The following is a 16,544-nucleotide window of genomic DNA, read 5'->3' as shown; positions in this document are numbered from 1 at the left end:
CCTTAAAATCATTAAGTTTTTCACTGACAGATAACCGAAAAAATCATTGCTTTTAGACAAAACTATTTGTGAAGGCACTTAATTTGTTATCATGTTTCTTTTCATGGATATGAATCAATACTCCATACCAGGGATTTATCTTTATTTGAGGTGGATACCTAGATGGGAAGGATTTTGAAAGGTACTTAGAAATAGCTTCTGATAGCATTATAATCTGGGACCATATACAACTCTCACATGGCCTGAGAAAACAAGCAGTGATGCTGAAAAACCACAATCAGGGTTTAACTGAATTTTTGTTTCTCAGTGGTTACATTTTAAACTGTGTTTGAAATGTCAACACATGATACCAAATTATTCTGACAGGAAATACTTAAGACAACTTATTTGACAACTGAACAGGGTAAATTATTAGTTTTGGAATGGATTAATGAAGAGGACACTGGGAATATAATTTAAGAAAATAAAGCCAATCAGAAAATACTGAAACTATCTGCTTGTACAATAAATGAATGTATTTAAGCAATTCATATTTATTTGTTCTGAGTTTTTAATATTGTTCTTCATGGTATCATTATTTCATACTGCAGGTTTAATTTTCATTTAAATGGTTCTTTTTCCTCATGTCTTCCCTCATTTTTCACTGTCTTTTTGCTACAGAAATTTTGAACCACAGTAATATTAAGAAAAAAGGTAACCAATTTATCTGAAAAATGAGATTAACAGATCCAGTTAATAACTTTTTTGAACAAAGAGGTTAAATGAATATCACAAAGAAACAATTGAGTCATTTTCATTTCAACTGTAGACCATTTGATGGTTATTACAATGTAAACAATTTCAGTTTCCTGCTCCTTTACTTTGTACTCTATGTATGTTCAGGGTTATAATCTGAAACAGTAAATATTTCAGGATATTTCACTAGAAAACATCGGTAAGTACAGGAATAGGTCCTTGAATTGAAAACCAAATCAGTATACTAATATTGCTACCTGCCTCTAGAAATGAAGAATACCATCTTATAACTCTACTGTTTGTCCCAACTTGCTCCCTTACTTAGCTCGATATGACTACTGCAAGAACATAATCACGAAGTGGGAAGTATAGCAGCTTTGTAAAAGAAGAAAGACAAAATTATATAGTTACACTGTATGTCTCCCAATCTCCCTTGATATACACTGTCTTTGTAAAGAGGCAATACTCAAGAATCACAGCTATAGGAGTTATTTATTAGCCAACTATTTTTGGAGTACTTATCAAATACATTGATAATAAGATACACACACACACACACACACACACACACACCCCTTAAAGAGCTTCAGGGCATTGGTCTAGAGAATCTCTATGATCTCTTTGAGTCTGTGATCAGCAAAGTGTGGTCTATGAACCCCTGGGGTCCTCAGATCCCTTCAGATAATACGCTAGGTCAAACCATTTTAATAGTAATACTAAGACATTATTTGCTCCTTTTCTATAATGACATTGACTGATGGTATAAAAGCATTGCTGAGTAAAAGTACTTATGTCTTAACATGAATCAAGGGAGTGGCACCAAACTACCAGTTTTAAGTCTTCCAGTATACTACCAGTATATTCTTCATCATCAATTTCACTAAAGAATATCCATGATAAAGCAATAAAATGATTACTACAGGATAATGGCTGTCTCAAGCAAAAGCACTAGTGAGATTGTTCGAGTTGTAGGCTAAACCAGCTTTTTTTTTTTCATGGAAAACTATTTTTACTTAAAAGAACTACTAATAAAAATTATAGTTTCTTAGACTTGGGTGTTTGGCACACATTTTCTTGAAAAAACAAAGTGAGCCTACTACCCCCGGAAGTTCAATATTGACAGCATTTGTTTAATGATAAAATTCACATTACCAAGTTAAAACTGGAAATTTGTAAGCCTTGTATGTGCCACAGTAAGCCTGACAGCTTCTCAGTAATTAATCACTCTTTGATGAGATTGGTAGCAATATTAACAAATGTGATATTTAAATACTGTACGATGAAATGTGTCAACATCTGGAAAATCTGCATAATTCATTGAGCCAATATTTTCCAAGTGGCCAATGCATGATATTATAAAATCATAAAAGATCCATTCAATGTGCAAGACAGACCAATGGATTTTAATGTAACAGAACGTAAAAAAACTCACAGATATGCATTCAGATTTCATGCTACAACTGACCTTGAAGGAATAACTACTTGTTGAGTTTTGTAGTTGTATCAAAAAAAAGTACACAATTGTCTAAAAGGCTATTAAAATCTTCTTTTTCCAACTTTTTGTCTATGTGAAGCTTCATTTTCTTTATACATTTCAACCAAAGCAACATTTCACACCAGATTGAATGCAGAAGCAGATATGAGACTCCCTCTTCTAGTAAACCAACTATTAAAGAGATCTGTAAAGATTTAAAACAATATTATTCTAATTTTTTTGTTTTAGAAAATAATTATTGCTCACAAAAATGTAAATTATGTTAACACGTTGGGTTTATTATTTTTTGAAGCTTCTCAGTTTCAATTTCTAATACAGTAAATATGAAGAGATATTATCCATATAAACCGAAACTGTTAGGGATTTTAAATAGTTCTAAGAGTATAAAGTAGTCCTGAGACCAAAAGAAAGTTTGAGAACTACTGCCCTACATGAACAGTCCAGAGACCACTAAATCAACAGTATGATCTGTATAACAATCCATATATTACAAGTATGTTAAAGGGTAGTGAAATTTCAAAATATCATTTAAGAGGTCCAGGATCCCAAGAAAGAACACTGACCATGACAGGAACATCTAACTGTATTACAATTGTATACACAACCTCACTGAAGGGCTGGGTAGAAAGGTGCTAAGCTAAATAACTTTGGAAATAAGTAGAGTCTGCAAGACTAAAGGCAAAAGGAACTGTGTACAAGAACTGTAGCTTCCTACCTGGGAATAAATTTACATTTCTGATACAGCTACACACACACACACACACACACACACACAGGAATTGAGTGACTAAATAAATGGATAACAGATGGTGGGAGCCATGCTTCTCACTGTTGGAGAGATGTGGTAATGGATTAGAGTTGGGAACATCAGAATAAACTCATGTTTAGCTTAATATAGATACAGATGGTTACATATAGAGATATTTATAGATATGCCTATATACAGCTTAGCATACACATATATCCCTTGCTCTGTTAGCTAAAAGGGCCTATAAGCAAGGACAGCCCAGTAACAACTATCACCCAGATATGGGTTTCTGACATCATCCTCCATTAAAAGGGACCAGGGCTCATTCAAGAAATGACTGACTCTAGAACTGGGGCAGGAAATATACAAGATAAGCCTGCAGCATCTTACAGTACCAGAAAATAAGGAAGTGCTAAAAAAACAAAACAAAACAAAACAAAAACCCAGCTACGTTGATACAGGTATGTCAAAGGAACACAGACCCAACTGAAAGAGGGCTCCCAACAGCCAATCCTGGGACAATTTGAGTAACAAAATAAAACAGTACTGGACAGAAAACCGGATAGGGTAAAATAAGTACCCATGACTCCATACTGAAATAAATAAATGATTGAATATATACATAAGTGGGAGAAAGGAGATATATAAATGGGAGAAAGGAGATAAATCTCCCTTGTAGAAGAATTCCAAATAATTAATGTAGATATTCCATTCTCAAAGAGGGGGAGCATAATCCCCACTCCTTGAATATGAGCTGCATATAGTGATTTCCTATCAAAGAGTACAATAGGGAAAGGAGAAAAAAAATGTAATTGACAGTGTAGAAACCACATAACACTATGTCAGCCAGATGATCAAGTTCAATATCAATAAGAGAGAAACCACATTGATAACACGTACCTTTGATATAATGTGGTAAAAATGGCACTTTACCCCTATGGTCTTCTTCCCCAAAACCCATAACCCTGGTTTAATCATGAGAAAAAAAATCAATCAATAATTCCAATAGAGGGGCATCCTACAAAATACTTGGGATACAAAATACTACAAAATAAAACACAAGTTAAGTCTGAGAAACTGGACATCCAAGAGGACCCTATGGAGACATGATAAATAAATATAATGTGGGATCCTGGAACAGAAAAAGACATCAGGTAAGAACTACAGAAATATGAATAAACTATGGACTTTAGTTAATAATAATGTTTCATTAACTGTAACAAATGTACCAGCCAAATATAAGATGTTAATCATAAGTAAAACTGGACGTAGAAGATATGGGAACTTGCTGTACTATCCTTTCAATTTTTCTTTAAAAAGTAAATCTAAAAGTTTTCTAAAAAATAAAGTGTATTTTTTTAAAAGTACATTAAAGAAATGATTTAGTTTTACAGACACACAATTAATTATAAAGACTGTCAAAATTGTTGGCTACATGAGAATAAATCCTAAATTCCTTCAAATGTAGAATAGTCACTTGTAGTGAAAAACTTTGAAAATTCCACAATTCAGCTTCATTAAGTAGTCTATACACTTTTAAATATAATGTTTAACAATGGTTTCCAAACCTACCATTTTTTTCTCCCATCTTTTGGCGTCGCTCATAAACATAAAACTATTCAAAATTAACTTTATCAAAGGACTGAATCACTTTGATTGAAGAATATAACTGGAATCCAACTGGAATTCAGTGTGGTCTCTATGAAATTTGCAGTCCTCAGAGAAAATACATCATTATGCCATTCCAAACCCAATGTTCTTGGATGCTTGAATTTTCAAATAGTAACTTGAGTTGAAGAAACTTTCAAAAATAACCACTAGTCCAACCTGATGATGAGTCCATGCAACTTCATCAAGTGAATATTTATAGTTATATCAGATCATTGATAATATCTTTTTAAAAATAAAAACCAACTCCATCTTTTGGTCCATGGATGCATGAGACATTCTGTAAAAAAAACAATAAAGACTGGTACATATTTACAAAGAATAAAACATGTAAGAAAAAGAAGACTGTTCTAACAATAGCTCTTTTAAAATAGCATAGACTATTACAGAAACAAGAATACATATTAAATGGAAAAATATGTAAAATATCAAAATTAGGAAATTACAGAGAAGTTAAGAATCACCCATATTTAAAATATTGTTGTCTTTTTTTTTAAAGATTTTATTTATTTATTTGACAGAGAGAGACACAGCGAGAGAGGGAACACAAGCAGGGGGAGTGGGAGAGGGAGAAGCAGGGCTCCCATGGAGCAGGGAGCCGGATGCAGGGCTCTATCCCAGGACCCTGGGGATCATGACCTGAGCCAAAGGCAGATGCCCAACGACTGAGCCACCCAGGTGCCCCTAAAATATTGTTAATTCACATAAAATATCCCCATTTTATAAATATTTTTTAAGTTTTATTTTTTATAAATACTTTATAAAAACTTTTATAATGGGGATAGTAATGCTAACTACCTCAAATGAATGAAGAAGAGGCAATAATGACCAAGAATTTCTCAAAACTGGAAAACACATAAGCCAACTAAGGGTTCATTGGGTACCAAGCAAGATAAAATACACACTACTAGACAAACTGTGAATAAACTTTAGAATATCAAAAATAAAGACAAAGTCTTAGAAGTTTCCAGAAAATCTAGATTATCTAAAAGAAACACATATCAGACTGGCAATCAGACTTCTCATCAGAAATGCCAGATGCAATAAGTTAAGGCAAAGTAAGTCTGACCCCAGAATGCCTTTCAGCCAAGCTATCTTTCAATAGTGAAGGTTAAAAAAAGAGACTTTCATAGACATTCAAAAAGCCACTTAGGGATTCTCTGAAAGAAAGTACCCAAACTTCATGAAAAAAACTAACATACACAGAAGTACTGAGGTAAGAAGCAATAATGAGCAAATGACTAAAACACATTAATGCTAAAGATAGATTAAAAATAGGTTTTAATAACAAATGAAAGAAAATGATAGAAAGAACCAGATGGTTGGGAGTCTGCCTTCGGCTCGGGTCATGATCCCAGGGTCCTGGGATCGAGCCCCACATCAGGCTCCTGGCTCATCCGGGAGCCTGCTTCTCCCTCTCCCTCTGCCTCTCCCCCTGCTCATGCTCTCTCTCTTTCTGTGTATCTCTGTGTCTCTGTGTCTCAAATGAATAAATAAAATCTTAAAAAAAAAAAACAAACCAGGGGAAATTATGTTCTTTTATAGAAGGGGATGGAAGGGGATTATTGCCAAGATAAGAGAAAGTAAAGCAGAAGTACCGTCAAGTTCTTCATAGGGAGGGTATCAATACTAATTAAATTTAGATCTTGTTAGGAAACATATTTAAGAACTATGTTGCAAATGCAAAGGTAGTATATTTTAAAAGACATGTAGAACAAAGAAAACTTGGGGCCCACCTCAATTAAAAAGAGAAATGGAAAAATAGGATATAAAAGATACAAAGAAAAGCATGGAAAATAAGATGACAAGAAAAAGGCCAAACTTAATAATCACAAAAAAGGTGAATGTGTTAATCTAACTTATTAAAGGGCTCTCAAAATGGATTGTAAGCAAAACCTAGCTATGATATTTTAAAATAAGAGACCCACTTAAATCACACAAAATGTCATCAAAAGGTTGAAATAACAGTATGTGAAAAAAGACATACCAGCAAATACAAGAAATGTTCATATCAAACGAAATAGAATTTCATATGAAAACCAATAGAAGAGACAAAGAGAAATATTTTACAATGACAGAATAATTCACACAAATATCTAATTGAAATTACTGACTTAATATCAAATAGGCTCAAGAAGTAGAAATTCCAATTAGAGGCAAAACTATAAAAATAAAAAGTTTAAACAACAGTTAAAGATCTTAGGAGAGCCACATGCCCCATATCCCCACCTCACTCCTATTATACAGGTCTATTCAGTTTTATAGATGAATTCTACAGAACTTTCAAGGAACGGATAAATTCTATCATATATGAACTGTTCCAGGTCAGGAAAAATTTGGGAGCCACTCAACTTTTTTTTTTTTTTTTTTTAGATTAGTATAACTATGACATGTAAGAAAAGAAACTCAAGGCCAAAAGCACTTCTGTGCAAAAATAGTAAGTAAAATATGCCATAGAGTAAAAGTATATTACTAAAATAAGATTTATCCTGGGAATACCCCAAAAATTGATATTGGAAAGTTTATCAATGTAAATTCCTACATGGAAAACCAACATTTCAGATGCAGAAAAAAATAAATAAATAAAAGTCAGCAACTTTTCTGGAGGCTGGAAGATGAGGGACCCTTAACAAACTAGGAAGAGAACTTCTTTAACCTGATAAACTCTCTACTAAAACTTAGCAGCAAACATCATACCCAATGATGACACATTAGAAGCATTTTCATTAAAGTCAGGCACAGAGATTAGGAGACTTGCCACCACTCTTATTCGGTATTATACTGGAAGTCTTTGAGAAACGCAGTGAAATAAAAAAACACCTAAGGACTTAAAAAAAAAAAAAGCAAGATCTATCTGTAGAATAAACAAACAAAAACATTAAATAAAGTTAAAAGCCAAGCAAAGAGCTGAGAGAAAATAGAGCTTGTGAACTTTGGTTGGGGAGGGGGTGGGGCAGGCTCAAAACTCAGTGCAGAGTTGGAAGTGGGGCTCGATCTCATGACCCTGAGATCATGACCTGAGCTGAAATCAAGAGTCAGATGCTTAACTGACTGAGCCACCCAGGCACCCTGACGCTGAAAAATTTTTTATAAAAATTATATAGGATACGCAGTATCCAGGGCCCATAAAACTCTAAACCATTAAAAAAAGATGACCCAATAGAAAAATGGGTAATTTTTTGAAGGAATTATAGAAATTTACATAAATTATAAGTTAATAAACATATGAATAGATACTGCAACCTTACTAGTAATCAGAGAATGAAAATTTTTTTAAAAATGAGTATTAATTTCATCCATCAGATGGACAAAAAGAAGACAGTATCTCGTGTTAGTCTAGACTGTAGGAAAATTGGGATGTTTTGTTTGGGATGTTTAAATTAGTAGGAGTATTTTGGAGGCAAATTTGGCAAGACCAATTAAAATTAAGAATGTTCATAACTTTGGGGCGCCTGGGTGGCTCAGTCAGTTAAGCAACTGACTCTTGATTTCAGCTCCAGTCATGATCTTAGGGTTGTGAGTTCAAGCTCCTTGTCAGGCTCCCCGCTCAGCAGGGAGTCCTCTTGAGTTTCTCTCTCTCCCTCTGCCTCTCCCGCTAGTGCTATCTAAGTAAATAAATAAATCTTAAAAAAAAAAATAATGTTCATAACTTAAAACCAAGCAATCCCACTTTTAGATAGATATATAGATATATATCTATATCTATATATCCTTGAGAAATAGCACATGCGCACAAGAAAATACATACCAGGATTTCCCTGCGGCATTGTCTATAAGTTGAAAAACTGGGAACAACCAATGTCCATCAAAAAGAGAATGGCAAATAAAATGTGCTATACAGTACCTATCAAACAAAATAGAATTTAATATAAAAACCAATAAAAGAGACAAAAATAAATATTTTACATTAACAGAACAACTCAGCCATACACTGGAACACTATCCAGCAGGTATAAAAAATGAGCCATAAATACATAATAAGCTATAAACAACAGGTATACACTTCAAAAACACTGTCAAATGAATAAAGTTAGAAAATGATATAGTATGATACTATCAACATTTTTTTAAAATTACAAATGCATATATGAACCCATTGAGAATATGTAAGTATAAAAAAAGACTTAAAGGTTCTGCACCAAAGTCTTTAGCGTGGGGTTGGAGGAGCAAGGGGGAGTTCAGGGACTGTGGATTGTGCTATCCGTAAGGTTCTAATTTTGTAAAAAGAGAACGTAATAGTGTACTTAATTTAAAATTTAAGTATATAATTTTCAAAAAAGGACTGTCCATTTTAAAGGCTTTTGGAGCAGACCGCCAAACTCCTTTCTAGAAAGGTTCTATCAATTCCTATTTCCACCTACAGCACACAAGCATACTAATAGCTTTTTGAAGAAAACTCTCACCAATGTTGTTCATATCTTCTGAAATCTAATAACAGTAAAACATGTTTACTGAAGAAAATTTGCAAAATACAGTAAAGCATAAAGAAGAAAAGTTAAATCACTCATAATATCATCCAGAGACAACCAGTTTAATATTTTGGAGTGAAACAGGGATTTTTAAATTTGTTCTTATTTTCCTTCTCACTTTTTCATTTTGGAGAAAAGCAATCGGTCTGTTTCGCCTCAATTTATGGTTGCTTTGTTTTTAAAAACAGGCTCTTTATGAAACTGACCATTTCTTCTCTATTTCTCATGTTTTAATTACAATGAGAGTAATGAACATTTATTGAGTATAAACCATGTGTCAGGCACACTTCTCAATACTTCACTTATTCTTACTGATCTGCGGAACAATGAGAGAAAATTAGCATGCCTGTTTTTCTAATGAGGAAGCTAAGGCGCGTCACACTGTAAGTGGCAGTGACAAAAAATAAGGAAGGAACCAGGCAGGATGATTTCAGAGTCCGCTTTTTGATTATTCCACTCTACCTTTTCAAAGTTACCTTTTTGCCTCATACAGAACTCACTGCAGGTTTCCACATGCTGAAGAGCACAGTTCATTACACACTGTTCCTTATTTTAATTACTTATTGGGTTGTGGTTAATGAGAGTCAGGTGCCTTTAGGATCTAATCTCAATTCCGTGGTCTTGGACAAATGATTTTACTCATTTAGGACTCGTGTTAAGTCTTACCTGTGAAATGGGTCAGTGGTTAAACCTTCCAGTTCTGCTTCTGGATTTTACACTGCAGTCCATTTCCTGCAGCCCCTTTTACAGCCTCAGGTTCCCAGCTGCTTAGGAATCACCTCACATTAAGGTATGCACCCGGAGATAGAAAATGAAATAGGGGTTGAGAACTCAGAACGCCCGCGGTCCCTTCTACAGCCTGGGACTGCAGGTGGATAGAAGGAAAAGGGAGGTTGCAAGGGCTGGAGTCCACGCAGCCGAGGGCTCCGCCGCGTTCCCAGGTCCTGGGCCGAAGGAGCTGTCAGCGGGCCACCCAAGGCCGTGCCTCGGCTCCACTAGCACCACAGACCTGAGGGCTGCGCCGGGCCCGCTCCGTTGGCGAGGCTGGGTTTCCCCGCGGGTCGGGCTCCTCTCCGACTCCACGCCACCGAGACCCCACGGTCCCAGATGCCCCCAGGCCAGGAAATACTTCACCATTTACTAGACCTCACCTCAGCAACAACTGTCCCGCCTCACTTCAGGCGGGGAGGGAGGACCGCCCAATCCCTAACACCCAGGCCTACCTAACGCTAATCCTAAATAGGAGGAGTTGGACACCCAGAGCTCCCACTACTTGGCCGGGAGCCCATTGGTTGGACACCCACTGGGTCCACGCCTCAGAGGCTCCGCGCGCGTATCGCCGGCAGCGCGGCGGCGCCCAATCGCGCCGCCTCCCGATTGGCTATCAGAGCTCTCGGCTTGTCTCGCGCTCTCTGGCGGGGCCAATGGGGATACTCGCAATCGAGAGGCCGGCATCGCAGGAGTGGTGGCGCAGCTGTTTCCTCTGGTAGGTGTTCCGCTGCCATCTTGTGTGTGGCCAGGACTGGGCTTCTTGGCGGTTGAAAGCTTAATTAGTGGCTCCAGGTGTGGAGGGGTCCTGAGAGAGCAGTGGAGGAGAAAAGGGATCTGAGGGCAGACACCTGGTGCCTTCTCACTTACCTGAATTGGAGAGGTTTTCTTGGTCTGAATCAGCCCTGGCTAGAGAGAGTGATGAATGGGGTGGTGGGGGGATCCCAGGCTTTGGTTTGTTCGTCATTGTGGAGGGTTTGCTGGGGGCTCTGATGCTTTAACGCTGATTCCTTTGGTTCCAGAGAGCTACCCCCATAATCTTTGTCTCGGAAGATTGACATCACCCCTCCTAATGAGGTTGTCTGATGGCCTGCCTGATTCAGAAAGGAATAAGGCTGGTCATTACTAGAAGGGGAGAGGGAGATGCCTCACCACTATCCTCAGGTTAGAAAGAGACGTCTTCATTTTATGTCGTTTGCGAGGGAGTGACAAAGTGTTGGCTATTCCCGGTAGTTAACCTTCTAAGGCCATCCTTTGATAATTGTGGGCATCTTGTTCTGCGTTTGGGCAGTTTTATTTATTAATATGCAGCCAGCATTCCTGCAGGGGTTTTTAAAAAATCTAGTAAGTGGTGGTCTTTGCAGAAACAGTGGAAGTGAAGGAAGAATTTTGGCAAATTTTGTTTCCCTGGTTACGATCTGTTAAGATTTCGGAATTTCTAGGTCTGCCTTGACTTGCCTGGTTGCTTCGTCAGGGGCAGGGGGAGGCGTTTGTAAGGGAAAGTATCTTCTGAGCTCTTTTTGAGGTGGGAGAAAGAAAGGAATTATCTCCTTTTCCTTCTCGGTTTTTGTTTTGACTGGAAGTAGACTGCACGCATTCTTTCATTTGGGAGGAAAATTTATCGTATCTGAAAACCTAGACGATAAAAGGCTAATATTTTGTGATTGGCGGTTTTGACACGCATTAGACGAAAGCAAAAATACTTGTTTTGAGTTTAGTTTTCAGTTAGTTATCTAATGATGACTCAACCTAGTCAAGAGTACCATGTGTTTTGTGGCAGGAATGTCAAAGAAACAGCAGTAATCGAATGATTAAAATTTAATTTTCCTTTTAAAATTGGCTTCTTAAATCATGAGTCTTATAAGACCTAAGTTGCAAGAGTTCAAGTATCAATAATTTAGTGTTTAGTTGATGGCTAAGGTACATGTGGCTATCATAAAGTAAGAGATCAGTGGCTAGAAATAAAGAGAACATAATAGCAGCTCAGTAAATGTTCGCTGAAACTTTTGCATAGCGTTCTCATGTGATAATGCCTGGCATATGTTCAGAAGTATAATTGTTGAATGAATAAATAATGCAGTAATTGGAAGATGTGGATACACATTTCTTTTTCGACTAACTGAAAACATTTATTTAACCTGCTTTCTAGAAAACTTGACTTTCATTTTCTTGAACTAAATTTATTGCTTCCAATTTATACATACAAATATTATGGATAGGCTCATAATCCTTTTTTGTGAAGTCTTTTTATGAAATTGGAATACAGAGAAATTTAGATAATGAAGGTGAGCCCTCAAGTTATTTTTTCTTGAAAGCATACAGTTTCAGTAAATGAGTACCAAACTTGTCAGTGCCTTAGATCTCTCCTGAAGAAAAAATGTATTGTTTTTCTAGTTTCTTTTTAACACTGCTTAAAGTCAAAATACTGCAAGTTTACTATATTGCATAAATATGTTCTGTAATTTTAAGTAATTTTAAAATAATAAGCTAGGTAAGTATGAGATTTTTCTTTGAAGAATACTAGTATCTAGATTTCATAATGTATAATGTGAAGATCCTTACAGATATTTTTAAATATTACTTTTGCATGAACAATGTTAAGTGACTTTAAGTAAAAATGATTTAACTTATATTGGTATGTTCAGGATTGTATTTCATTGCAGTCTCATAATATATACAAGTTTAGATTTTTTTCCCATTATCAATTGATGCATGCTGTTTAATTAGAAAAAAATTTGGTAACACCTTTGAAATGAATGTGGTATTTTGTGGCTGAATGTAGATTAAAATCTACTTAATCTTCATAAAAAAAATCAATAAAAATGCTCTCCAGGGGCACCTCGGTAGCTCAGTTGGTTAAGCATCTGCCTTCAGCTCAGGTCATGATCCTGGAGTCCTGGGATGAGCCCCACATCAGGCTCCCTGCTCTGCGGGGAGTCTGCTGCTCTCTCTCTCAAAAATGCTCTCCAGTTCCTGTATTTGATATTTTAAAGATCTAAATGATTTTATTAGTGAAGATTTTAGGGTATAAGCACTTTTTAATAAAAAGAACACATTTAAAAGTTGATAGGTTTTCCCCACCTCATTAACTGAAAAACCAAATTTGCATATAATCATTTCTCTTTTTAAAATTATTTTTGAAGTACTAGGAATACCTTGCTGTGTTTTGTAATAATTTTGATCATATAAATGTTACTTTTGGACAACACTTTGAGATTAATTTTCAGAAATATTTCTATATTCCTCATTAATTAGTGCATTTTGCCATCACTTTTCCAGTCTTTAACAAATATGGTTTGTTATGGGGATAAATTAAACAATGTGACTAAAAATAAAAAAAGATCTAAAACTGTATGAGGATGAAAATTACCATTGCAGTTTGTGGTGTTGCGTTAATCAATGAAATTGATTGCCTGAGTCATGAGGATGTCTGTTATCTACAGAAAATGCTTCTGAGATTAACACATGGAACATTCAGATTATTTCCCTTAAAGAGAAAATGTTTGAAGTATTATGCATGTAGCTTTTTTTAAAAGACAGAATTGAAACACTATAATTTTCTCTTTACTATGACTTCTCCCTTTGTAATAATCTCATTTGTTCTTGCCACTTAAACTATAATTTTTGTGCAAATAAGCCCTAATTCTCTGTGAAGTTCTGCTCTTTTAAGCACTTAACACTCATTTCTCACAGCTTTTTGGACAGTTCGATCTACTCAATTTGTATACAACTCTCCATCTTTTATGTTTCCTATCTTGATTAATGGTATAGGTGTCTTCTGAGTGGCACAGATTTAAAACTTCAAATTCTTACCTTTCCCTGTTTCCTAACTGTATAATCTGTAGCTTAAACCTCCAAAATGGCTTTGCTTTTCATTTTTCTACATTGACACTAACTTAGGCTGTCTTTTTCTTAACATTTTATATGCCACTGTATTATTGACAAAGCCCCCACTTCTCAAGCTGGAATTTGTTTAGTTAAGTTACAGGTTTGGCTACTGTGACAACTTAAAAAATAATTGTGCCCCCCCCATCTTTTTCTAGATTTATTTATTTATTTTTAGAGAGAGAGAACACAAGCGGGAGGGTTAGAGGGAGAAGGAGAAAGAATCCCAGGCGGATTCCATGCTGAGCATGGAGCCAGATACAGGGCTTGATCTCAAGACCCCAAGATTACAACCCGAGCTAAAACCAACAGTGGGACTCTTAACCGACTGCGCCAACCAGGCGCTCCATGCCCCAACCCAGTTTTTTAATAAAAAATTTCCAAACCAAGTAAAAATATGAGCTGATCAGGTAGCTTTGCTGCAAAAATTTGTCAGAGGCCCCCAAGCTCTTACTAACGTGTTACTGTGCCACCTCATTATGCAGCTCCATGTTGTGGACCAACATGGCTGCTTCACTTCCTGCCATTTTATGCCACATGCTTAAGTTAAAGGCTAAAATGTATCAAGGTAGGAAGCACAGAATCTTTGCAAGTGGTGGTAGGAGTAGGATTTTATTCTCTACCTTAATTTTTTTATTTTATTTATTTATTTTTATTATTATGTTATGTTAATCACCATACATCATTAGTTTTTGATGTAGTGTTCCATGATTCATTGTTTGCATATAACACCCAGTGCTCCATGCAGAACGTGCCCTCTTTAATACCCATCACCAGGCTAACCCGTCCTCCCACCCCTCTCCCCTCTAGAACCCTCAGTTTGTTTTTCAGAGTCCATAGTCTCTCATGGTTCATCTCCCCCTCCGATTTCCCCCCCTTCATTCTTCCCCTCCTGCTATCTTCTTCTTCTTCTTTTTTTTTTTAACATATAATGTATTATTTGCTTCAGAGGTACAGATCTGTGATTCAACAGTCTTGCACACTTCACAGTGCTCACCATAGCACATACCCTCCCCAATGTCTATCACCCAGCCACCCCATCCCTCCCACCCCCCACCACTCCAGCAACCCTCAGTTTGTTTCCTGAGATTAAGAATTCCTCGTATCAGTGTTAAAGTTCTATTATCCCAAAAAATCTTCAAGTAACAATTTCATTTCTGTGAGATTGTCATGAACTTTTGATGATTCTGTTAGGTTCCCACAGTTAGATTTGGGAGGAGTAAGGTGCATAGCTTGTGACACTGAAATACTATGATTGTGGCCTGTATCATTTGCAGACCTAGGGACTACTTTGTACTTTCCTTTTCTCTCTGTAATGGTTCTCACTGCCCACAGTTACCTTTGAAAGTAATTGATGCATAGCTCAACTTCCTTTTTGGAGTATAGACAGGTTTAATCACAACCTCTTCTTGCCATATACTCAAATTCTTCATTTAAGCGTATCTTATATTACTTTGTTTCTCTCAGGCTGTGACAAACAAAATAATTCTATGGAAGGCAAGACTCCTTCCTGAGTCACCAACAAGTTTGCATGCAGTTGGTATTGCATGCATGTTTGCTCATTTGAAGTATATTTCATATTTCAAAAAGGATAAAGAATTGGATGGGGAGGTCAGTGGTGGGCCTAGCTTGCTTTACATGTAAAGCAATATCTGTACCTTTGGAGAGTGTATTCATCTCTTACAAATCAACAAATAAGACAGAAAATGCAAAGGTCATGAACTCATGATCACAAAAGAACAAGCACAAATTGTTTACATGAAAAATATTTAACTTGTAATTAAAGAAATAAACATTTAAACAAGCAATTTGTCATAATGCTTCAAGACAAAACTATGTATACTCTTTGACCCTTTTGTAAGGAAACTTGTATGGAAATGGAGATGGAGTCAAAGCTTTATAGTCACAGTGTAATTTTATACTTGGGAATAATTGGAAATAAAAAAATAACCAATGGTAGAAGAATGGTTTTTATATTTATAATTTTATAAATTATTACACATCCATCATGATAGATATATTTCAGCCTATTAAAAGGAATATTTTCAAAAGCTGTTTAGTGATATAGGCTATTTAATGACGTTGGAAAAAGGTCACCATTTTGTGTTAAATGAGAAAAGTATAGAATAGTAATTGAGGAAATGAAATGAGATACCACTATGCAACCTCTTAGAATGCCCCCTCACCTCCGCCCCCCCCCCCCGAAAAAGGAAGGGAGGAAGAAAGAAAAAAATATCAAGTGCTGGCCAGGATGCATAGCAACAGGATTCAGATCTTGCTGGTGGGAATGCAAATACCACAGCCATTTGGAAGACAGTTTGACAGTTTTTTTATAAAATTAAACATACCTTTATTATGTGACCTAGCAATCCCACTCCTAGGTTGAAGTTTACTAGCAAGCTAAGAGAGCTCCATTAGCTTCTCTTTATTGCCAGCAATTGGCACCAGTGATTGTGTTTGTTTGTTTAGTTTTAGCCATCATATGGGATATGTAATGGCATCTCATTATGATTTTAGTTTGCATATCCCCAAAGACTGTTACATGCTTTTCTCATGAAAAGTGAAATGAAACCTATAATCACTTCTCTGCAGGTATTTATAGCAGTTGTATTTGTAATCACAAAAAACTGGAAACAACCTAGCTGTCTCTTAATTGGAGAATGGGTTTTTAAAAACTGCAGTACATCCATGCAATGTAAAACAAAACAAATCTCTTCCTAGTAGGGTGGCATAAATACATGGGGAAATGGACTATGTTATAACTACATACTAAGTT

At 36.1% G+C, this 16,544-nt stretch overlaps 2 protein-coding genes across 9 annotated transcripts in view; one reads left to right on the top strand and one right to left on the bottom strand.

Moving 5' to 3' along the window:
• Positions 1 to 10,453, bottom strand: part of LOC116631660 (histone-lysine N-methyltransferase SETDB2-like) — an 87,157-nt gene extending 76,704 nt beyond the window's left edge. The window contains exons 1-3 of one of the 2 annotated variants that reach the window (XM_032403051.1): positions 9,782 to 10,453; positions 8,395 to 8,490; positions 4,551 to 4,926 (exon numbers count right to left, since the gene is read on the bottom strand). In XM_032403051.1, coding sequence (XP_032258942.1) covers positions 4,551 to 4,566 — 16 coding nt within the window. In that variant the 5' untranslated portion in view covers positions 4,567 to 4,926; positions 8,395 to 8,490; positions 9,782 to 10,453. The remainder of the gene's footprint in view (positions 1 to 4,550; positions 4,927 to 8,394; positions 8,491 to 9,781) is intronic. The other variant, XM_032403049.1, reaches the window with a different exon arrangement.
• Positions 10,454 to 10,528: 75 nt separating this feature from the next.
• Positions 10,529 to 16,544, top strand: part of CAB39L (calcium binding protein 39 like) — a 110,544-nt gene continuing 104,528 nt past the window's right edge. For 6 of the 7 annotated variants that reach the window (XM_032403057.1, XM_032403054.1, XM_032403056.1 and 3 more), the window contains exon 1: positions 10,608 to 12,168. The gene's annotated coding sequence lies outside the window, so the exon portion shown is untranslated. The other variant, XM_032403058.1, reaches the window with a different exon arrangement.

Source organism: Phoca vitulina, unplaced genomic scaffold (assembly GCF_004348235.1).
Source record: "Phoca vitulina isolate PV1807 unplaced genomic scaffold, GSC_HSeal_1.0 scaffold5, whole genome shotgun sequence".
Lineage (NCBI taxonomy): Eukaryota > Metazoa > Chordata > Mammalia > Carnivora > Phocidae > Phoca > Phoca vitulina.
This window is presented reverse-complemented; position numbering and strand designations above follow the sequence as displayed.